At 36.0% G+C, this 26,008-nt stretch overlaps 1 protein-coding gene across 2 annotated transcripts in view; it reads right to left on the bottom strand.

The window, feature by feature from the left end:
* RPS6KA6 (ribosomal protein S6 kinase A6) overlaps window positions 1–21,952 on the bottom strand; it is a 150,918-nt gene extending 128,966 nt beyond the window's left edge. For both annotated transcript variants that reach the window (XM_070502460.1, XM_070502456.1), the window contains exon 1: window positions 21,838–21,952. In XM_070502460.1, coding sequence (XP_070358561.1) covers window positions 21,838–21,948 — 111 coding nt within the window. In that variant the 5' untranslated portion in view covers window positions 21,949–21,952. The remainder of the gene's footprint in view (window positions 1–21,837) is intronic.
* Window positions 21,953–26,008: the final 4,056 nt, after the last annotated feature.

Below are 26,008 nucleotides of genomic sequence, written 5' to 3' on the forward strand. Positions count from 1 at the left end.
TTATTTAATGATAAAATACTGGGTGCGTTCCCCCTAAGATCAGAAACAAGACAGGCAAGAATGTCCATTCTCACCACTACTATTCAACACTGCCCTGGAGGTTCCAGCCAGTGCAATATGAATTAAAAAATAATTAAAAGGCATACACATTGGAAAGGAAAAAAATAAAACTCTCTATTTGTAGAAACATGTGTCTATATAGAAAAACCAAAAACATGTATTAAAAACCTGCTAGAACTAATACATGAGTTTAGCAAGGTCACAGGCTACAAGATCAATATGAAAAAAGCTTTTTTATGTCTATATACTACCAACAAGCAATTGGAAATTAATATTAAATAAACTACCATTTATAATAGCATAAAAGAACATGAAATACTTAGATATAAATCTAACAAAATATATGCAGGCTTTGTATGATAAAACTACAAAACACTGATGAAAAAATCAAAGAAAATTTATATAAATGAAGAGATGTACTGCATTCATGGATTCTGATTCAAAGACTCAATATTATTAAAATGCTAATTCTCTCCAATATGAGCTGTAGATTCAACACAATTCCAATGAAAATCCCACTAAGAGTTTTGTAGAATTTGATAAGCTGATTCTACAATTTTTCCAGAAAGTCAAAGGACCTAGAATAGCCAAAACAATTCTTAAAAGCAACAAAGTTGAAGGATTTGCAATATCAGATTTCAAGACCTACTTTAAAGATACAGTAATCAAGAGAGTGTATTATTAGAGTAAAGCTAGATAAATAGATCAATGGAACACAATATAGACTCAGAGGGAGAGCCATGCATACATGGTCAACTGACTTTTACAAAGTTGGAAAGGCAATTCAGTGGAGAAAGAACTGACTTTTCAACAATTGGTGGTGCAAAAATTGGGTATCCATGTGGAAGAAAATGAACTTTGATCCATTCCTTGCAGCATATACAAAGAGTAATTCAAAATGGATCATAAACATAAACGTAAATTCTAAATCATAAAATTTCTAAGAGAATGGAAAAATGAAGAAAATTTTTATAACCTTTTGGTAGGAAATTTTTCTTAGATTTTACACTAAAAGCACAATCTGTAAAAGAAAAATTTGGACTTCATCAAAATTTAAAATGTCTGCTCTTGTAAGACACTATTAAGAGAATGAAGAGACAGGTCACAGGGTGGGAGAAAATATTTGCAAATCATATATCTGACAAAGGACTTGTATCCAGAGTATATAAGGAACTCTCAAAATCCAATAATAAGAAGAAAAACAGGGCTGGCCCAGTGGCACCGCAGTTAAGTTCGCACTTTCCACTTCAGCGGCCAGGGTTTCACCGGTTCGGATCCTGGGTGTGGACATGGCACTGTTCAGCAAGCCATGCTGTGGCAGGCATCCCACACATAAAGTAGAGGAAGATGGGCACGGATGTTAGCTCAGGGCCAGTCTTCCTCAGCAAAAAAAAGGAGGATTGGCCGCAGATGGTAGCTCAGGGCTAATCTTTGTCAAAAAAAAAAAGAAGAAAATTTTTAAAAAGTGCGAATGCTTTGATATCTCACCAAAGAAGATATACTGATGGAAAAAAGCACCTGAGAGAATTCTAAACACTATTAGACTTTAGGAAAATCCACATGAAAACTACAATAATACACAATACACTGAACACCTATTATGGACTAAATGTTTGTTTTCTCTGAAACATTCATATTTGAACCCCTAGCACCGAATGTGATGGCATTAGGAGATGGAGCTTTTGGGAGGTAACTAGGTCATGAGGGTGGAGCCCTCATGAATGGAATTAGTGCCCTTATAAAAGGGATTCCAGAGAGAGCTCTTGCCTTCTTTCTGCCATGTGAGGATATAAAGAGAGGATAGCCATCTAAGAACTGGGAAGCGGGCCCTCACCAGACACCATGTCTGCCAGCACCTTAGTCTTGGACTTCCCAGCCTCAAGAACTGTAGAAAAACTTTGTTGTTTAAGTCTATGGTCTTTTGTTGTAACAGCCCAGATGGACTAAGACAACACCTATTAGAATGACTAAAATACTAACAAGAAAAACCTGACAATACCAAGTGTTAAAGAGAATGTACAGCAACTGAAACTCTCTTGCATTGCCAATTGGAATGCAAAATTTTACAGCCACATTGGCTATTTATAGCCAGTTTGGCTGTTTCATATAAAGTTAAACATATACTTATGAAATAACCTAGCACCCTACTTCTAGAGCTTACTCAAGGAAATAAAAATATATGTTTACACAATAACCTGTATGTAAATGTTTATAGCAGCTTTTTTTTTTTTGAGGAAGATTGGCCCTGAGTTAACTACTGCCAATCCTCCTCTTTTTGCTGAGGAAGACTGGCCTTGAGCTAACATCCAAGCCCATCTTCCTCTACTTTATACGTGGGACGCCTACCACAGTATGGCTTTTTTGCCAAGCAGTGCCATGTCTGCACCCAGGATCCAAACCAGCGAACCCCAGACCGCCGAGAAGCGGACCATGCGAACTTAACCGCTGAGCCACCAGGCCAGCCCCCATAGCAGCTTTAATCATGATTTCCAAAAACAGGAAACCACCAAAATGCCCTTCAACTAGAGAATGGATAAACAGACTGTGGTACATCCATTGAAAAGAACACTACTCAGCAGTAAAAATGAAGGAATTACTGGTACCTGTAGCAACATGGGTAAATTGCAAATACATTATTTCAAGTGAAAAAGTCTAGCCTCAAAAAGTTTCATGCTCTGTTATTCCATTTTTGTGACATCTTGGAAAAGGCAAACTATAGGGGCAGAAAACAGATTAGTGGTCGCCAGGGGCTGAAGGTGAAGGGAAGGGTTTTGTTCAAAGGGCCGGAAGCTTTTGGGGGTGATGGAAATGTTATGTGGTTGTGGTTACATGACTGTATGTGTTTATCAAAATTTATAGAACTGTACCTTAAAAATGGTGTTTTATTGTATAAAAAGTATTCTTCAATAAACCTGACATTAAAAAGGGCATGAAACAGGCCATAAGATAGGAAATACACACAAATAGACACAAAATATGAACAGTAGTGGAGGGTAATGTTATGATGGTTGAGGATTGTATAGGGAAGTACAAAGAGTAGATTTTGCAGAAGGGCATTTTGAGGCCCAAGGAGAGTATTTAAAAGGCAGATTACCTTTGTGACCAAGCTAGCCTTGTTACCTTGGTTATGGGTGTGAGTGTTTATGTGCTGATTATATAATAACACCTGAAATCCTTTTTAGCAAAAGCCTGTTATGTCACCTGATTTTTCCTCCCACTAAAATACTGAGTCACTGTCCTCCTAGAGTATCTGTGCAGTGCAAGCAACATATTCCCTGCAATAGTGCACAGCATCCTAAAATGGGAGGCCCAGAGAGATTGCTAACATGCTATACCCTAGGGTCAACTGCTGCACCTAAATAAATTTTGATAGATATCCTCAGAAAGGAGCACATTCAAATTTAGATATTTTAAACTTTACATATGTTTTTTAAATGTGGCCACAGTAGAGCTTAAATTGCTTTATTAAATGGCAGAGAAAAGACTTACTTTTCCTAAATATATTTTACTTACATTAAGTTAACATATTATACAAGAGGAATAGAAATAATTATTTGAGTGCTCTTAGATTCATTTTCTTTGGAATGTGCTTGAAATATACATGGTTAAGAATGGGAAACGTAATATCTTTAAAATGTAACATTCATATTCAATATCAGAGAAACAAATATGCCATATGTGGAGATTTAATAAATACCAATATTGAAAATATTTTCTTAAAGTAAAAAGTAATGCTGCTTCTTACATACTGCTTTTTGTAATTTCTTGTGACCATTTAGGCCTATGCTACTAACTCTGATTATCATATTCGCACATTTTCACAATATTGCAAATTCAAGATGGATGTATTTGGGGAGGGGAAAGCAAAACTTTCAACTTCTTGACGAGAAAGGATAGCTATAATACCAGTCTGTTCAGTAACTACACCCATCCCAGCCAGGTGGCTACATTGGTAATTATCCCATTGCTTAATCTTAATTATACCTCTTCTTTGGAAGGTAAATTAGTAGTGTAAGAGTTAGAATTATTTATTAATACATTATTTACATATACAATTTATTTACTCTGCCTATGTCCCCAAGCAATTTGAGGAGCCACATTGTTTATCTTCACTGAAGAAAAGAAATGGGAATTAAATAAATGACTCAAATTAATAGAAGTTAAATTATCCACAGATGCCATCTATCCTCTTTGCTTAGAATACATCAAATTTGTGATAATCAGCTGGTTGCCTCCACAATACTCATCTCCTTCAACCTACCTTCCCTCCTTTCCCAAGCCCCTTCTGCTTCTGCCTTCCCACTTTCTTCTCTCCCCATTCTATGTTCAGGCTCCCTCAGCCCTTTTGCACTCTCTCCACCCCCTTATTTCATTCTTGCTCCCTCAGTAACCCACCCTTTCTCTCTCCTTTGCACTCTCTTCTTACTATGTCATTCCCTTCTCACCAGGCCCAGCCCCCTAACCCTTTGTCACCTTCTCACTCACTCCTCAGATCTTCCCTGATCTCCTGCCCTCCAGCCCTTCTCCTCTTAGGCCTTCATCTGATTTTGGGAACACTCATATACTACCTCCATAATACTACTTCAATTACCACTTAATAGCTGCCACTATGCCCTCTGAACACTTTCACCTGCCTTCTAGTGTCTCTTTTTATTATCTTCAGCTAAACTTATTCCAAAGTGGCCATCCCACTGGGCGTGTTAAACTCCAGTTACTTGCCTCCCATGGCGTATGGCCCATCATGCTTTTGACTGAGTTCCCATTCTGACATAAACAGTGGTAATCATATGTTCTGATGGCCATCCTCCTTACAACAAAATATAGTATAAACATGGGATGCTAGAACAGCTGGGTATGTTTAATAAATGGCATAAGGTATTATTTAGAACATATTGTACATTAAATAATCCAATTTCCAATTTTATTAAGGTGACAGAAATAATATTCCCTTGCTGACCAACGTGTGCTTTTAATAAAGAATTTGGAACAAAAAATGTATCACATCTCCCAATAAGACTCTTAATTCCAATAAAGAAGTAATTCGTACAATATCTAGTTGTACATGGAAATCTTCAATAGAGAGAAATCATCAATAATATATGTAAAAGGAAAAAGAACTTGGGCGCAGAGGATTTTTTGGGCAGAGAAAATACTCTGTATGGTATTATAATGGTGGGTACACACCCAGTTTTCCAAACCCTTAGAATGCACACCACCAAGAGTGAACTCTAAGGTAAACTACGAACTTTCGGTGATTATGATGTGTCAATGTAGGTTCATCCTTGGTAAAAAACGTACCGTCTGGTGAGTGATGTTGATAATCGGGAAGGCTCTGTATGTGTGGGGGCAGGGAGTACATGGGAAAGCTCTGTACCTGCGTCTTGATTTTATTTTAAATATAAAACTGCTCTAAAACAATAAAGTCTTAATAACACACACACAAAAGAACTTGAGGCCGCACTCTCTTCAAACTTCTAAACATGCCGTGGCTATCATAAAATCTCTAGTAAATCACTTGTCTTTGCAATATTGAGCTCTAGTAACCTGAAAGAGTCAGTACAGTACATGTAGTCAGTAAAAATTTTAATCCTGCCATCAGGAAATAAGCAGGGGCCATCAGACTATTAGGCCTACATAATGGCCCACCCATGGCTACCATCTGCTATTGGCAAAGGGCATGCTCAGTTCATTTACCCATGCATAGTATGCTTTTCTTCCTACATGCTGAATCTCTCTCTCACTACAGAGAGATTTCAGGCAGTTGCTATTTTGGTAAACTCTACAAAATGTTTAGATAGGTAAGTGGAATCTTTAGAATTTATCTATTCAGTCTTTGTAGCCAGGTTAACTCCACAAATAATGATACTTATTAGTCCTAATTGTCTTCCTCTGATATGGCTATCCATCTACTTAGGCCTGAATTAATGTCACCCATTTGTTTCATCTGCACTATAGAAAGAGAACAATGCACTATTGATCTCAACTTGATTAGAACCAGCACTAAAACCTTTATCAGAAGCACAGGGCTCTGCTTAGATTAGATCATCTCCATCTAGCATAGAAGCTAATATGTCTGCAATTTTAAAAGCAGATTACTCTTACTTTTCTACTTGTACTTCTAAAAATAATCTGCATTTTGAATTACATGCCTAATGGATAAATTAGAGTTAGATCCATTGTATATGATGCACCCCATTTACGTGACTAAAGATCCTGATTTAGAAATATTCATTCATCATAATAAATAATTCAATCTTCTTTTCAGAGATAAAAATCAAGCTGCCAGAAAATATTTAATCAACCTGACCTTATAACCATTATAGAAATGAACTGTGTATCATCACTGACACATACTATGGCAGATATTCTTTTTCAATTGTTGGGAAAGAGAACTTGTTTATAGCTAAAATATTTTTGATTGTTTCCTGCTTTTAGTCTGTCCTAGAACTAAAGGAATAATATAAAGATTATTTATAGAAAGAAAATAATGAGTAAAATAAAATAATGTAAAACTTATTTGACATTGCCAGTATTTTTCCCCTTTGAGCCTGAGTTGTCAGTATCATGGTCAAATGCAATGCTGCAAGGAGGCTGGCATGACCCCAAAGGACAAATCAGAAAGTGACAACTCCCAGGTCCTTTAACTCCTTTCCAGTCCCTGTCAAAATCTCCAGAATGCTTTTTTATTAAAACACATTTGTAGTAGGGAAGCGGAGGCAGGAACTCCTGGATTAAGGAAGGCATAGACTGGAAGTCTGTTTTCCTTTTCCTTTTTTTTTTTTTTGACTTCTTAAAGTCTTTATTTGATTTAGCAAAAAGAGCAGCAATAAATTTTATTCAAAAGCAGGTTTTTTGTCTCTGTTTTTATTATTTTATTTTATTGAAGTACAGTTGACATGTTATATTACTTTCAGGTGTGTAACAGTGATTCGACATTTATACAGATTATGAAATGATTACCACAAGTTAACTAATCATCTGTCACCATACAAAGTTATTACAATATTATTGACTATATTTTCTATGCTGTATATTACATCCCTGTGACTTATTTCTTTTATAACTGGAAGTTTGTACCTCTTAATCCCCCTCACCTATTTCACCCATTTCCCCAACCCCTTCCCCTCTGGCAACCACCATAAAGAAATTTTTATTTATCATGAGAAAGGCAGTATGTAAAGAAGGCTAAGAAGAGTCCATGGTTGTTATATAAAAAAACAAACCAAGAGAAAAAAAATCTATAAAAACACCTTTAGAAATAAAGATGCTTTAAGGTCATTATCTAAGCGTCATCAGTAAATAGCATGTAATGACTTTATTAGGTTTCAAGCATTCATATTATTTTATTTCTTTTATTGTATGTTTCAGGTGTATAGCTTTATAATTCAACATCCGTATACATGACAAAGTGATCACCACCACAAGCCTAGTTGCCATCCATCACCATACAGTTGATCCCCTTCATCTGTTTTGCCCACGCCCCCAAGCCACTTCCCCCCGGTAACCACTGATCTGTTTTCTTTATCTATGACTTTGTTTTTATTTTATTTGTTCCTTTGTTTTGTTTTTGTAGAGTCCATACATGAGTGAAATCATATGGTATTTAACTTTCTCCATCTGACTTACTTCACTTAGCATAATATCCTCAGGGTCCATCCATGTTGCCACAAATGACAAGATCCCATTCTTTTTTATGGCTGGGTAGTGTTCCATTGTGTGTATATATATATATACACACATATACCACATCGTCTTTATCCATTCATCCATCTATTGACACTTAGGTTGTTTCCATATCTTGGCTATTGTAAATAATGCTGCAATGAACATAGGTGTGCATATATATTTTTAAGTTAGTGTCTTTGCATTGTTCAGATACATATCGAGGAGTGGAATTGCTGGGTCATATGGTAGTCCTATTTTTAATTTTTTGAGGAAACTCCATACTCTTTTCCATAGTGGCTGCACCACTTTGCATTTCCACCAATAGTGTGTGAGGGTTCCCTTTTCTCCACATCTTCGTCAAACTTGTTATTTCTTGTCTTTTTGACAATAGCCATTCTGACAAGTGTAAGGTGATATCTCATTGTGGCTTTGATTTGCATTTCCCTAATGATTAGTGATGTTGAGCATCTTTTCATGTACCTGTTGACCGTCTGGAGGTCTTCCTTGGGAAAATCTCTACTCAGATCCTCTGATAATTTTTTAATCAAACTATTTGTTTATTTGATATTGAGTTGTATGAGTTCTTTATATATTTGGATATTAACCCCTTATCGAACATATCATTTGCACATAACTTCTCCCATTTAGTAGGTTGCCTTTTCATTTTGTTGATGATTTCCTTCACTGTGCAAAAGCTTTTTAGTGTGACATAGTTTCAATTGTGTATTTTTGCTTTTGTTGCCTTTGCCTGAGGAGACAGATCCAAAAACAACCATTGCTAAGATTGATGTCGAAGAGCTAAGTGCCTATGCTTTCTTCTAGAAGTTTTATGGATTCAGGTCTGACATTTAAGTATTTAATCTACTTTGAGTTTATTTTTGTGTGTGGTGTAAGAAAGCGGTCCAATTTCATTCTTTTGTATATAGCTGTCCTGTTTCCCCAACACAATATACTGAAGAGACTATCTTGTCCCCATTTTATATTCTTGCCTCCTTTGTTGTAGATTAATGTGAGTTTATTTCTGGGCTCTCTATTCTGTTCCATTGACATATGTGTCTGTTTTTCTGCCAGTACCATACCGTTTTGATTATTATAGCTTTGTAGTATAGTTTGAAATGAGGGAGCATGATGCCACCAGCTTTGTTCTTCTTTCTCAAGATTGCTTTGGCTGTTCAGGGACTTTTGTGGTTCCACACAAATTTTAACATTCTTTGTTCTAGTTCTGTGAAAAATGACATTGGTATTTTGATAGGGATTGCATTGAATCTGTAGATTGCTTTGGGTAGCATGGACATTTTAACAACATTAATTCTTCCAATCTATGAGCCTGGTATAGCTTTCCATTTATTTGTGTCATCTTCAATTTCTTTCATTAATCTCTGATAGTTTTCAGAGTACAGGTCTTTCCCCTGCTTGGTTAAATTTATTACTACGTATTTTTTTGATGCAATTGTAAAGGATTGTTTTCTTAATTTCTTTTTCAGATTGTTCATTATTGCTGTACAGAAATGCAACAGATTTCTGTATATTAATTTTGTATCCTGCAACTTTACTGAATTCTTTTATTAGCTGTAATATTTTTTTGGTGGAGTCCTTAGGGTTTTCTATATATAGTATTGTGTCATCTGCAAATAGTGACAGTTTTACTTCTTCTTTTCCAATTTGGATGTCTTTTATTTCTTTCTTGTCTGATTGCTCTGGTGAGAACTTCCAATACCATGTTGAATAAAAGTGGCTAGAGTGGGCATCCTTGTCTTGTTTCTGATCTTAGAGGAACTTCTTTCAGCTTCTCACCATTGAATATGATGTTAGCTGTGGGTTTGCCACATATGACCTTTATTATGTTCATGTATGTTCTCTCTATACCCACTTTGTTGAGAGTTTTTTATCATAAATGGCTGTTGAATTTTATCAAATACTTTTTCCATAGCTATCGGGATGATCATATGATTTTTATCCTTCATTTTTTAATGTGGTGTATTACATTGATTGATTTGCAGATATTGAACCATCCCTGCATCCCAGAATAAAAACATTTGATCATGGTATAATCCTTTTAATGTATTGTTGAATTCATTTTGCTAATATTTTGTTACTGGTCTTTGCATGTATGTTCATCAGAGATATTTGCCTGTAATTTTGTGGTTTTTTCATAGTGTCTTTGCCTGGTTTTGGTATCAGGGTAATGCCGGCCTTGTAAAATGAGTTTGAAAGCATTTCTTCCTTTTCAATTTTTTGGAATAGTTTGAGAAGAATAGGTATTAACTCTACTTTAAATGTTTGGTAGAATTCATCCATTAGGCTATCTGGTCCTGGACTTTTGTTTGTTGGGAGTTTTTTGATTACTAATTCAATTTCATCACTAGTCATTGTTCTGTTTAGATTTCCTATTTCCTCCTGATTCAGTCTTGGAAGATGGTATGTTTCTAGGAATTTAGCCATTTCCTCTTGGTTGTCCGATTTGTTGCTGTATAATTGTTTATAGTAATATCTTATGATGCTTTGTATTTCTGTGGTGCTGTTTGTAACATCTCCTCTTTCATTTCTGATTTTATTTATTTGGGCCCTCTCTTTTTTTATCTTGATGAGTCCAGCTAAAGGTTTACCAATTGTTTTCTACTTTTTTAAGTTTCTATTTCATTTATTTTCACTTTGATTTTTATCATTTCCTTCCTTCTACTAACTTTGGGCTTTATTCTTCTTTTTGTAGTTCCTTTAGGTGTAAGATAAGATTATTTGAGATTTTTCTTGTTTCCTGAGCTAGGTCTGTATTGCTATAAACTTTCCTCTTAGAACTGCTTTTGCTGTGTCCCATAGATATTGAAACGTGTTTCCATTCTCATTTGTCTCAAGATATTTTTTGGTTTCCTCTTTGATTTCTTCATTGATCCGTTGGTTGTTTAGAAGCATGTTGTTTAGGTGCCAGGTGTTTGTGCTTTTTCCAGTTTTCTTCTTGTAATTGATTTCTAGTTTCAAACTGTCATGATAAGAAAAGATGCTTGATATGATTTCAATCTTCTTAAATTTATTGAGATTTGATTTATGGCCTAACATGTAATCTATCCCAGAGAATGTTTCATGTGCACTTCAAAAGAATGTGTATTGTGCTGTTTTTGGATGGAATGTTCTGTATATATCTATTAAGTCCATCTTGTCTGTGTCATTTAAGGCCAATGTTTTTTTGTTGATTTTCTGTCTAGATGATCTATCCATTAACGCAAGTGGGATGTTTAAGTTCCCTACTATTATTGTATTACTTTTAATTACTCCTTTTATGTTTGTTAATCATTGCTTTATATATTTAGATGCTTCTATGTTGGCTGCATAGATATTTACAAGTGTTACACCTTCTTGTTGGATTGATGCCTTTATCATTATGTAATGGCCTTCTTTGTCTCTTGTTACAGTTTTTGTTCAAGTCTGTTTTGTCAGATATAAGTATTTCTACTCCAGCTTTCTTTTTGTTTCCATTTGCATGAAATATCTTTTTCCATCACTTCACTGTCAGTCTGTGTATGTCTTCAGATTTGAAGTGAATCTCTTGTAGGCAGCATATATTATGTATTGAGTTTTATCCATTCAGCCGCCCCGTGTCTTTTCATTGGAGAATTTAGTCCATTTACATTTAAAGTAATTATTGATAGGTATGTACTTACTGCCATTTTGTTGTGTTTTCTGTTTGTTTTTATAGTTCCCTGTTCCTTTCTTTTTCTCTTGCTCTCTTCCCTTGTGATTTAAGTACTTTCTTTAGTCTTAAGTTTGTATTCCTTTCACTTTCTTTTTTGTGTATGCATTATAGGTTTTTGGTTTGTGGTTAGCCTGTGCTTCATATATAACAACCTATAGATATAGCAGTTTATTTTGAATTGATGATCACTGAAGTTCCAGCACATTCTAAAAGTACTACATTTTTGCTCCCCCACCACATTTTGTGTTTTTAATGTCATATTTTACATCTTTTTATTTTGTGTATCCCTTAACTAATTATTGTAGATATAGATGATTTTACTACTTTGTCTTTTAATGTTCAAACTAGCTGTATAGATGGCTGATTTATTGCCTTTACTATATGTTTGGTATTACCAGTGATATTTTTTCATTCATAATTTTCTTATTTCTAGTTATGGCCTTTTCTTTTCTGTTTAAATAAGTTCCTTTAACATTTTTTGTAAAGCTGGTTTAGTGCTGAAAAGTCCTTTAGCTTTTTCTTGTCTAGGAAACTCTTTATCTCTCCTTCAATTCTGAATGATAACCTTGATGGGTAGAGTATTTTTAGTTCTAAGTTCTTTCCTTTCAGCACTTTGAATATATTGAGCCAGTCCCTTCTTACTTCTAAAGTTTTTGCTGAAAAATTGGCTGATAGTTCTTATGGGAGCTCCCTTGTACACAACTAGTTGTTTTTCTCTTGCTGCTTTTAAGATTCTCTCTTTATCTTTAACTTTTGACATTTTAATTATACTGTGTCCTGGTGTGGTTCTCTTTGATTTAGTCTTATTTGAGACTCGCTGTGCTTCCTGGACTTGGGTGTATGTTTCCTTTGCCAAGTTGGGGAAACTTTCAGCCATTATTTCTTCAAATAGGATTTCTGTCTTTTTCTCTCTCTTCTCCTTCTGGAACCCCTATAATGTCAATGTTAGCAAACATGATGTTGTCCCAGAGGCCCCTCAAGCTATCCTCATTTTTTCAATTCTTTTTTTCTTTTTGCTATTCCAACAGTCATTTCCAGTACCCTTTCTTCCAGATCACTGTTTTATTCTTCTGCATTATGTAATCTCCTATTGGTTCCCCCTAGCGTATTATTCATATCAGTTATTGTATTCTTCAGCTCTGATTAGTTCTTTTTTATATTTTCTCTGTTGAATTTCTCACTGTGTTCATCCATTCTTCTCCCCCAGTTCAGTAAGCATCTTTATGGCCATTAACTTGAGCTCTTTATCTGGTGGATTGCTTATCTTCATTCCATTTGGTACTTTTTCTGAGATTTTTGTCTTATTCTTTCATTTGTGACATATTCCTTTGTCTCCTCATTTTTCCCAACTCTCTGCTTGTTTCTATGTGTTAGATCAGCTATGTCTCTCAGTCTTGAACGGGTGACCTTATATAGAAGGTGTCCTGTGGGGCTTAGTAGCACAATTCCCCCAGGTCACCAGAGCCAGGTACACCAGATGTGGCCCCTATGTAGCCTGTGTGCACTCTCTTTTTGTGCCTGGGTTGCAATTGCTGTGGGCACACTGGTGTCCATGACTGGCCCTTTGTGTGGAAGCCATTTTGGAGGGAGTCCAGGGCTGGCCAGGGCCACCCACCATGTTGGGTGGAGCCAGAGCCACTTTGGAAGGATGTTGGCAGGGGCAAGTCTTCAGGGCAATGCTGAGTTTAGGTGAGTGGTGGTAGCAAGGTAGATAGAGAGTGTTGGAAATGGCACCTAACAAGGCCAGGCCAGCTAGGTAGAAGGAGACAAAAAAAAAAAAAGGCACCCACTGTTGCTTCTATCCTTAGGGAAAGTTCCAATGGGTCTCTGCCCCTCTGGCACATGCCCTAAAATTAGTCAATGAATCTCCTTCATGCATAATCCAGGCACTTTTCAGACTGCTGCCCCTGAACTAGGACACAGAGTTAGTGAGCTTGTGTGCATGTCCTTTAAGTGTGGAGTCTCAGTTTCCTAAACCCCTCTGGCTCTCGTGGATGCAAGCCCCACTGGTTTTTAGAGCCAGACATTATAAGGTTTGTCTCCCAGGTGCAGGTTTCCCAGGCTAGGGAGCCAGATGTAAGGCTGGGGTCCCTCACTAGTCCAGGAGGACCTCTGCGGTTGTGATATCCCTCCCACTTGTGGGTCACCATGCCAGCGGTTTGTATTCTGACTAGACAGCATCTCCACCCCTCCTACCCATTTCAATGTGGCTTTTTCTTTATATCCTTAGTTGTGGAAAATCTGTTCTGCTAGGCTTCAAGTCATTCTCAGTGACAGTTGTTCTATATGTAGTTGTAGTTTTGGTGTATCTGTGGCAGGAGGTGAGGTAAGGCCTTTTCTACTCTGCCATCTTGATCTAACACCAAGGCTGGGAGTCTTTAAAGCCAGAATAGCTCACTCTGTGCATAGTGTGTTGAGGAAAGGCTTTAACTACTCTGTTGCCAGAAATATTTGACTACAAACTTCTGTCAGCACAGCTAGTCCATTTGGAAAATTCCCCTATTGTAGCATTTGGTCCAGGATCAGCTCCTCTTTCTGCAAAAAACTCAGTCAAACAAACATATCTCTGCCAAACCCCACCCTTCATCCTTTTACTTTCATTTCCTGCCCATTTTCCTAGACTAAACCTTATTGCCACAGAAGATTGCTTTACTATTTGTTCCCTCTGTACCTAATCTCTATCAGGCCTAATCTCTGTCTAAAATACTTTTGATTATTCATTTATGTTATCCTTTTTCTTGACTCAACCTGGGACCAACTCCACAGGGAAGATTCTATCCCTCATCCTGGGTGCAAGCCCGTCTCATCCACAGTTACTCTGTGTAGAAATAGAAATTTGCTGCTGACAGTCTTGTTTTAACCACATAATTTATGAGATCTCCCTTTCACAATGTCCTAAGTGTGCATGAATAGAGGCATCCTCAAGAGTTTCACCTCAATTCTGGCTTGTTTGCTTGAGCCTCACTAGCATAATTGATATTAATTAGCTCCCACTGGGCAGTGTTATGCTCATCTGACAGTTGTAAATTTTATTAAATCTGTGTCACCACAGCACTGTTCTTGGCAATAGTGTTTAAAAATATTTAATATTAAGATATCTCACAGGGTTGTTGTGAAGCTCAGGTAAAATAATACATATGTAAAAGCTTTGCAAAGAATTAAGTATTACAGAAACACAAGAAAGTATTATGTTATTTAATTTTCTATTTCAATAGATCATTTTTCTAATTGAACTTCATAGTCATTTTGAATATCTGATTTTGTAATTGGAAGTTTAATAATTTGTAATGTAATATGAAATTTGCATTTTTTTAATCTTGGTGTAGTTGAAGTCACAAATCTATTCTCTAATCATATCACTATCAGAAGAGATAAAAGTTGTCCTTGATGGAGACTATGTTACATCTTGACTCTTCTCGAAAGTAATGGAGAGAGATAGAGACAGAGATACAGAGATAGAGACAGAAATAGAGAGAAAGTATATATATAAAGTATACATATATAGAGAGAAAGAGAATCACTCTATACCCTATGATATTTTGCATAATATTATGCACCAATTTATGTATACATTCCTTCCTCTATCAATCCAACAAATATTTCCTAAGCATCTACAGGCCCTCTACTAGGTAGTGGTGATAGTGAAATCAACAAAACATGATAGTTCACGTCAATAAACAGTCTAGTAAATGTAATGCAATATTCTGGATGGCAACCTGAAACAAAAAGGAACATCAGGTAAAACTAAGGACATCTGAATAAATTACGGACTTTAGTTGGTAGTTATGTATCAATACCAGTTGTGACAAATGTACCTATTAATGTAAAATGTTAACAATAGACGTAATTGGTGTGGGGTATATGGGAACTCTCTCTGTACTATCTTCACAACTTTTCTGTAAATCTAAAACTGTTTCAGACTAAAAAAGTTTATTAAAAAAGAAACAGTCTAGGTGGCCACCCCGTGGCCTAGTGGTTAAATTTGGTGTGTTCTGCTTCAGTGACCCAGCTTCCGATCCCAGGTACAGACCTACACCACTCATCAGCAGCCAGGCTGAGGCGGCAACCCACATACAAAAAACAGAAAAATTGGCACAGATGTTACCTCAGGGCCAGAAAAAAGAGAAGAAACAATCTAATGGGAGAAGAATACTGGAGAATGCATAAATAAAATCACATCTGTGTGATAAATTTTATAATCTAAATAGGTATAAAGTGATTTAAGAGTATAGAAAAGGGGCACAATACTCAGTGTTGAGGCAATTAGTGGATGGACGGAGTGAGAGAGGTGTTTGGAGAGTTTCTAAGATATAAGTCTTTAAGGGAAAAAGGGAATTTGGTTGACATGGTATATATGTGTCCTGAGGATGAGGGGAGGGAGAGCAGAGAGAGAGGAAGATTAGCGAAGATAAGTATATTCTAGGTAAGGAAACAACATATGCAAAACTCCTGAGGGATGAGAAAGGCTGTTGCTTTGAGATAACTGAACATAGTTTCTTTGTGTTGGAGCAAAAGGTGAGCAAGAGTGTGTGTGCACTTTTGCGTGTATGATACATAATGTTTCTGAAAAATATGGATTTACAATGCCATCACTTCTCTTCATGTTCATTAAATTTACCCTGGCAATTGGACGGTTTTCTTTTGGTAGATCACCTGTTCTATCCTTTTCCTGTGTTCTTCTATCCACATTTAATTATCCAGGTAGTGAAATGATAGAAATTAGCAATATTTAGCACTCGATTGAGATAAATTATTTATTCAAGGATGAATGGTCATTCCCCAGAATAGAACAAATGAAAGGTGAGTTTGGAGCTGGACTGACTTTTGAAAGATTCCAGGCAACTGGAGATTACAGACTTCAACAGGGAAAAACGTGCTATAAATGTTTACGCCAGAGTGTGCATATCAAGCACTCAACAGGATAATCCATTTCAGATTGTGTCTGAAAGAATATAAAGTATGTTTGGGCTTCACTACATTTCATCTTAGCTTTTCTCCCAAGGTACCCTTTAGGTTCCCTCATAACTTTCTGACCCTTCTTCAGTCGTCTATAATGACTCCCCTTTCTCTAAGCACCTCTAAAATACAGACAGTTTTTTCCTTTCATTTCTCTCCCTTTCTCTCCTCTCATTAATCATCTACTCCTATAGCTTCAACTAGTCCATCATACACTGACAATTCCTAAATCAATATCTTCAGTCAGACCACTCTTCTGGCCTCTAAATATAATCACTGAATGCCTGCTAAACATCTTTAGATGAAATTCTTCAGTCACCTCAAATTCAGTGTCACAAACCAAATTCTTTATTTCTCCCCATCATAAAAATCCTACTACTGGTCTTTTGTGCTCTAACTGTTAATGACATCATCTTGCACACAGTCATTTGTGCTAGAAATATTGTAGTTATCTTTAATGCCTTCATCTTCATTTCCCACATCTAGTTGGCAGGTTCAGTCAGTTCTATGCAAAGGAGACCATCTAATCTTGTTTCTTGAAAATATTCACTGGCCCTTCAATGTACCCAAAATAAAATCCAAACTCTTCTCCATGGCCTATAGGGCTCTGTGTATCTCTCCAGCCTCATTTTACTACTAAATGCTAGTCACACTGACCCTTACTAAATTCTAAATTCTGGCCACAGTGACGCTTTTCCCATCTTCCCCATGCCTCAAATTTTGCTTAGCTAATTCCTACTCATCCACAGGTGCCCAATGTGACTTCCCCCTTCCATTACTTAGGAAAGCTTTTTCTGACTCCACCTCTTCCACTAGATTAGAATCTCCTGCTAAACACTTTCAAGGCACTCTGTCTATTTTACTTTTTTATTACTTACTACTAACAATTTTTACTAATATCTGTTGAGAACTTACTATGAGACAGGTAATATTTGTATCTCTATTTAGTAGATGAGGAGCCTTTGAGAGGTTAAGTAATTTGTCCTAAGTCACACAACTGACAAGTAATAGAACCTGGATTCAAATCCCAGCAATTCCGAAGCCAGTGCTCTGAACCACCATATTATGTTGCATCCAACTTCATTAGGACAAGAACTATATCTGTCTTGTTCAATGCTGTATCTTCAACAACTAAGTTGGTTCCTGGGATATAGAAGGTGCTCAATAAATACTTGTGAAAGAATTAACGCATGTGTAAATGAATCTCTTGGATCTGTTCTCTCTTTTCCATTTCTCCTTTTACCAGTCCCAGTTTACTCACTCATCACTTCTTCCCTGGACTATTTCAAGAGCCTCCAAGTAATTTCCTTAACTTGCTTTCTTGACCTACGCTGGGAGTCTAGCTTGTAAGGCCTCTGAAACTTTTCTGTTTTCATCTCTGCAGCTTCTTATACACATTTTTCCCCTGCAGATCTGCTACAGAGGAGACCAAGATATTTCCTGACCTTCAGAAGTTCAAAATCTAATGTGGGAGAAAGTCTCATATGTCAGTAATATTGATAGAAAGAAGATTGTATGCTGTCGGTGTAGAAAAAGAAAAGATTTATTCTTACTAGAAGATAGGAAAATCAAAGAAGACATTTTAGAATTTAAGATTTAAGTTGGACTTTGAAGGAAGGATAAGATGAACTTCCTAACATATATCTGATCACGTTATCTCCTGGATTAAAAACCTTCAATGACTGACTATTATATTCAGAATTAAATCTAAACTCAGTAGCATACAAGCCCCTTTATTAACTAACACCTTTATACGTCTCCAGCCTCATCTTCTGATAAATTTCCCATTTACATCTTATATTTCCCTAACTACGCCATGTTACTTAAGCTTACAGGTATTTGTATAAGCTATTTCTGTACGTTTTGCCCTCCCCTCCTTATCTACTCAAAAGACTCCTAAATTTCTGTCATAGCCTAGTTCAAGCAACCCCTCGTCACTGAAGCCATCTTAACTCAACAGATTAGGTCAAATTCCTCTCCTTTTTGTTCTGATAACATCACATACCTTTCCTTCATGGCACTTATGCTCTGTATTATACATACATTTATTGTGAGATTGTTATTGTCTGATTCTGTTAAAATGTAAACTAGAAGATAGCAGAGCCACGTCTACCTTTTCTCACCATTGTATATCTCCATCATCCAGCACAGTGCCTAGCATATAGTAAATGCTTAGTAAATAATTCTTGGATGAATGAATGTTGATCATTTGTTTGTGTCACCTCTTTGCTTTGTACATATCTATTTTATTGCACTTATCTGTGTACATGTCTATTTCTCATACTATCTTGAAAGCGGAAAGACTTTCATGAAATTACATACATGATATAGATGGAAGTGCCAAAGAAAGCCTTCGTAGATTTGCATGTTTTTTCTATAAGTGAGGAAAACTGAGCCCGGATTAAAAGATTTGCGCAAAGTCACATAGCTAATAAATATTACAAATTGGATTCCAAATAAACCTTCATAACATAATAAATATATTTGTAAATGGTGGCATCTGTTCACTGGCAGTTGTTTTAATGGCTACTTCTCTATGTAAATATTCTTTCTCTCATCAGCAAGTAGCAATGTGATGTAGCATCCGTCAGACTGAGATTTAAATTATGGCTTGTACCGCATGTTAGCTATGTGACCTTGGGAAAGTTACTTAAGCTCTCTTAACTTCCATTTCCTCAATTTTTAACTTTATGTAATTAAGCCTATCTTGTAGAGTAGTTGTGAGGACCATAAAAGATAATGTATGAAAATGCCTACTAGCATTTGGAAGGGGGGAGATGAGGATGGAGGGTGCCATATTAATGGTTAATTATTGCAAATGTATGTGCATTTTGTCACTAATTTATATTGATCACACTGGGCCAAAATTCAAATAGTTGTGTGGCCTGTTTTTGGGGTTATATAGACAACTTCAATTTCAAAATTATAAATTCATTGAATCTACAACTTATTCTATAGTCAAATTATCTGGGTTATTGCTTTCCTGTTTTCCTGATTTGCTAAGTAATGACAATAAATTATGTTGCATTTTCTATTGTTTTAAAGCACTGTTCTGCAATAAAAGACTATTGTTGCCTTGTTTCTTCTACTAGTTTCAACTAACTGATGTTGGAGTAAAGAAGTTTGTTGTGGAGCAAAGACTCTCTAATTATTCAGCCACCACTGTTTGTAACCACTTGTTAGTATGCTCTGTATTATTTGACTTGCTGCTATTTCAAATGTTAATTTCACAGTCTGTTTTTATCTTATTATACATTTTTGGTACGATAATATAGCAAATAACCAAAAAATGTACCAATAACTACAAGAGACAGCTTAGACTCTCTGTTATCTTTTCTCCTTTCCTAATAAGCTTGTTCTCACAAGGACAATTTAGAATTGCTATTTCTCTTCAAACAATGACTTTCTTGTTGGGAATCAGTACTTTATGCATTGCATTAATTAGCACTATTGCAGTTAACGTGCAGACACACGCAAACTAACACAGAAGTTGAGGATTCAGGCAGTTTTCTGAACAAATTTTATACTTTTAAACATTTAACACCAGCATTCTTTCCAGTTCTCAAGCAAAACTCACATTTTGCTTAAAATATTCAGGTACTATAATTGAGGTCAAAGAGGTCATCTTTTTGTTTAAATCATGTGCATAATTGTTATAATGCTCCACTTCACTTTGGGTGAAGCAACTAATTGAGTCAAATTTCCACTGAAAATTTCACTGAAAAAAATAAAGTAAAAAACCAGTCTTGAATATTTTGAAACCCAAAAGAGTCGCTAATTGCCTGAAATTACCAGCTATTTGGTAATCCAGCCTTGGTGCATTTAGATACAGCAATGGTGAAATTGGAATAAAGAAAAATAAACATCCATGCCTACCACAGTGCTCAATCATATATACTGAGTGAGTCAGCAGCATATTAAAAATTCTTACTTTTCTCCAATTTCTCATTGTATCTCTTGAAATAAGTTTATGTTATGAGAATTTATGTCAGTAGAGAATAAAAACTGAGTTGAGGTTCAGCTTAGTGGCTCACTTTATTTCAGCCAATTGTCATAAACATCTACTTTGGGCATGGAGAAAAATTCTAGAGTTAGAAAGCTAAATAAGAACTAGAATAATCTCACAAACCAGAAATGTGATGGTTAAATAGAAATATTTTCACGTTTATCATTTTTATGCTGACAGAACACAGCCTAGAAAGTCAGCATAAATAAACGACAAACGTGTAGCTACATTGAGAACTGGAAAAAAGGTTGTTAAATATTTACAAATGTAAAAGAGGTCTTGGAAATCTTAAAGTCTATGTAACTGTTCAAAAACACCCCTGAGGGCAAATGCTATCAAAATTATAATGAGAAACAAAATGGATGTTTAGGAATCCAATTTTCCACTTTGAACTGTTAATACCAAGGTGAATGAACCTTATTTCACAGACTTCTATTACTTAAAAGGTTTTCCAAAAGTCTACTTATAGATCCACTTTGCCATATGGCCAATCTGCAATAAAGCCAATTCATAAAGTTAACTGTCTGCCCTATTCAGAGAAATCTCAAAGGGGAAATTTTTTTATCTGTCTTTATTTTTAAAAAATTCTACTTTTTCAGTCTGCAGAGTGAGGGGAAGTGTTACATAAAACTGAACCTCTGACTTGACTGGCTATAATTAAAGCTCATCTCCTCTGATCTGACTTGAGTGGATATGTTGAACAGCTGCCTGACCCACCCCTTCCACTCCTCGTATGACATCTTTCCAACTATTTGAAAACTTGTGGTTAATTTAACCCTTCAGTTCTGCTAGGATTTTTTTACAGGGCCATTTTCTAAATCTTTCAAAGGAACCACTTTGGCTAGCTTACGCTGGTCCTTCTCTAAATACTCCACGTCTCATTTAAGCCATGGCAACTGAAACAATATATTATTCCACGTGGAAGACATGATTAAAACCTGACTAATGCAAAATATATCAAGAAGATTGCATCCCAGACCCTTCATGCTATTAATATATCTATATGGATACATATCTATCTATGAGATAATGGTCACCATTTTCAACCATATGGCATTCTATTGCCGGCATTTTTGACCTATGACTCCAATAGTCCCAAGGCAGTTATTTGCTATACTTATACATAACCAATCCAGGACCATTTTGTACTCATTTCTGTAATCTGCTATTCTTCCTTAAGTGAGCTTGCCTTTAATAGACTTTGTCTCGTTTATTTTTATCCACTTTAGCTTGTCAAAGTTGTTTAGAATCCCAATCTTATCCCACCTCCTAAATCCCCCACACCCAAAAAGGCAGAATTCTTTGGACTTGTATGAGTTCCTTAGAGAAAGTCTCAAACGTAGTACATCTATTTAGTAGATCTGCACACAGTCACAACACTAAGACATTCAACAATCCCCTCTCTTCTGCCCCTTAGTCACAGCCTAATAAAACCCAAAGCATTATTTCTAGATGCTCTTACCAGATTCTCAGGTCTCCGCTGGAGCTCAACGAATGGAAGGAAACAGCACAGGCTTAAATTGCAGTTGGCCCTATGGTCAGATGCTCTACGATGTGTCCTTCTAGAACTCATTGCACCTCAAAGTGGATACTGTCTATAAGTGTGTTCCCCCTGGAGTACAGCCTGAAAAAAAACATGTGACTCAGGTAAAACATTGATGGAGCCTGGAAACGTGGCAATTCAATACATGGGGAAGGGGAGGGGATGGAGTAGGGGAAGAAGTTTCCAGAATAGGAGATCTTACCTTAACCCTTGCTCTCCAGGGATATAGAGAGAGTTTTATGCTGGCTGTAGTAATAATAATGATAATAATAATAAAAATAATGAAACTCTTGGGTCAACTCTTTCTCTGGGACAAGAGGAAGAGAATGCAGGAAAAAGGTTGAATGAGACCCCACCTCCTACAAAGCCTAGGCTTTAAATATCCTTCAGGCGTGGAAGGAGAAAATAGGCTGAGTTATTCCCTTTTCCTCTATTTTCTCCCGGGACCTTCACTTACTCTTTCTCACTTAAATTCCTGGCATTCTTATCCCAGAACTGTCTCTGTCCCTGGGCAGTTCCTGGCATAAATATACCCTTCCACCTCAGCCCAGACCTTCTGGGCCACCAGCCAATTGGCTATGTCCCTTCTATCAATAATTAGATTGTCCCTAATTATACAGCATTTAGATGCCACAAATATCAACATGAGTAATTAACTTGGACTGTGAACCTGATCGACAGCATCTACTATGCCATTAACCTTCAATATATATTAAGTTATAATAAACCATTGTATTATTATGTCAATGTAAGTTCGCAGTGAAATTTAAAATAGATTATACCAATGTATGAAAGGTTTGGGAAGATTAAAGTATTTACCAATTGAAAAGATACTTGGCACTTCAGTTTCCCTAGTATAGATGTAGGTAAAGTTAATTTGCAATTTTAAGCACTTGGATTTATGTGGGACAGAGGACAGCTGGAGTCTGACATTGAAATTTTATTTTATTTATTTATAATTTATGCTCCGCCTACTTCTAAAAAGGATTCAAGGCAACTGATATTGAGTTGGAGAAGTGCTATCATCAATTATCATTAAATATTTCATGCAAATATTAAAAAAAACTTCTATATATTTGCACCATTCCTATTTTTACTTAAATACTCCCAAATAACTAGGTTCGGAAAAAAAGTTTTATCTTTTTTTAAAGGAACATTTAAAGATGATAGGATTGCAAAGTGTATTGTTGAAAAGTATAGATCCTATTTATAAGGAATGGATAGGTAACAGAACAGTTTTCTCCACCAAACTAATGTGTCCTTGTCTCCTTCTTTTTCAAATGTCTCCAATAACGTAATGTGATACAAAAAAATAGAGTTCGTCCCATTAAAGGTGAATATTATGACTACTATGTTATGTTGTCTTTTCTTCTCATTCTTCAAAGGTACCCTTTGAAAATATTTTTGCACATTAGCTGTTAGAATCAATTACCAAGACCACTAAATTCATGATTGTTAGTGACCCTGTACTTGGCTATAAGCATTGTAGCTGATATGAATAAAAACAATGAAAATAGCATTCAATTTTATAGACAAGAATGGTGAGGTTTGAAGAAGAAGAATGCAAGGAGAAAAGGAAAAATATCTAGGTTAGGCAATGACCTAGATGCTTTATGTAAGTTACCTCATTAAATACTCAAAATTCTACAAAGTAGATAATACCATCCCTATTTTGCAGGAAAGAAAACTGAAGTTCAGAGAAGTTAAGTGCCCACAACTAATTAGTGCTATAGCTCACACTAGGATTGAAATCTAAGCACAAAGGCTGTGCTTTTTCCAATACTCACCACTCTGGTAAAGAGAGAACATAAGGAAAATAAAACACAAAAACAGAAGTTAATTTCCAATAGACTGGCTACTCATTCCTTTCCCCATTATTCTTCTAATCTGGCAGAACAATGAAACAAAATGGTATAGTTTCTTTATTTGTTTCCAAAATATATTTACAGAGTTGAACTATTTCTAAATAAACTAGATTTATAAACATTGATGCAGATTTTTGCTTTCCTGGATTCAGAAATAAGGGCCAGAAAAAAGTGAATTTTAAGGATTAAGCCTTAAAACTGTTGTTCCTAAGCATTAAATACCATTAGTATGCCAAGCCCCCAAACTTAGCCTGTGTGTTTATAGTTTAATCATTTACACTGGTACATAAACTTCTGAGAATCTATTCCCAAAACCAAATTAAAGAAAAACATTGTTAGGGTATATTATAAATGATTAAACATGAGCTGACATGGCTGTAGTATTAACATTCTAACACCGATGGAAAATCAACTAAAAGTCTTTATTGGCTCTGTACATTGGTTGACGGTTTGATGGATTTGGTGAATAACTAGAAGATTTTACAACAAGAATATGTATGGAATAATAATCAAATATTTTAATCTTTAACAACTTTTTGGAAGCATAGGTATATCTAACCCTGAAAACGACTATTATGTAATCCTACTGCTCCCTCTAGCTTCCACCTTGTTTTTTTTTTGTTTTGTGGTTAAATGGTCTACATAAACTTTCTCTTCTTTCTATGTAACCTCCCCCTATATACACCGTTTTAATTTTTATTTATGTTCCACCTCCCTAGGACAAACTGCTTTCTCAGAGTTCACCAAAGACTTCTTTGTTAAGAAATCACATTCTCTCTTCACAGCAAGTTGTCGCCCATCACCTCTACCTTGAACCTCTTTCTTCCTTTGACCTCCATAACAATATCTATCTTCATTCCTTTCTTTTCTCCTCAAAAATTCATTCTTTATTTATTTCACTAGTTAGTCTTCCTTCTATACCTTTCTGTGGGCTTAGTTTTTAATGCCTCTGCTCTTTTTTCACTCTTTACCTTAGAAATTTCAATCATTTTTATGGCTTTTATCACATCTATGTTGATGACAGCTAAAGCTAGATCTTCAGGCAACATCCAGTCTCATATTCCTTACTGAAAATGTTTACATGGCTATTAATCATTACTATAGATTCCTCACATCCAAAACAGAACTCATAATATTTTACTCATAAATGTCCCTTTCCTATCTCCTGCCTACCCTCTGTCTCTCTATTATATCATTCTTCCATCTATGATTCCTCACTTTCCTTTACTTATTTTATCAAGTTAACCACCAAGTCTTACCAAATTCTTCCCTTCATACTGTTCTTATGCCTTTAAGTCAATTGAACACATCTGCCCAAACCAGAGCTGAAACAACATACAAAGCTATCGCCAGCATTTTGCATTGTGCCTCCAGAATCTCACTAAGTCTAAATCCCATGCTTTTGCTGTACTACTTACTCTGTTATCCCAGATCATTGATGTTGACCACTTTTCCCTGCCAAGTCCCTCCCACTAAAATCTTAATTTCAAGGATTTAGCATTTTAGATTTAACATTTATTCCCTTCCATACACAATTTCTATCTTTGCCCCTCTGATAAGACTATATATAACATATCTAGTGCCCCTGCTATGCAATCAAGGTTACTAGTGTTTTGACATATTTCAAGAACCCAAAAACTATGTAATTTTACTGCCTGCCTGCTTTCTTGGAACAACCCCCTCGGAAGCACAATCAGGGGAAAAATAAAATAGTCAAGAGGCTATCCCTGTTTTAACTGCTCTATCCAGGCTACATCCTATTATCTATCACTTCAATTATTCTGTTGTCAATTTCCTCACCTTTCTTATTCATTGTCCTTATGTAGCATACACATGATAAATTCCAAAAGATATATCAATCCAAATATCTACCTCTTTGGCCCTACTATATTAAATTCCTGAAATTTGTTGGAGAAAATTACAAATTTACCTAACGCAAATTCTTGTTCTCTAACTTCAACTTGGTTTCGGTGCCACCCAGTCATCCTCCCATCTCGCTCTCTTTTAGCTGCTATTTCAAATATTCTCTACTCTCTTACCACGACCACTCCCATGCCTTCTAGTCTCTTCAGACGAATCTCACCTCTTGCTATGTGGAGAAATTAAAAACCATCACAGGAGAACCCCTCAAATTTTCTGCAGTGCTAACTATGAACATACCTACTCTGCAATCAGTCTCTCCTCTTTCCCTCCTGTACAATGGAAGAGGTGACCCACCTTTGGTA

Source organism: Equus asinus, chromosome X (genome assembly GCF_041296235.1).
Source record: "Equus asinus isolate D_3611 breed Donkey chromosome X, EquAss-T2T_v2, whole genome shotgun sequence".
NCBI lineage: Eukaryota > Metazoa > Chordata > Mammalia > Perissodactyla > Equidae > Equus > Equus asinus.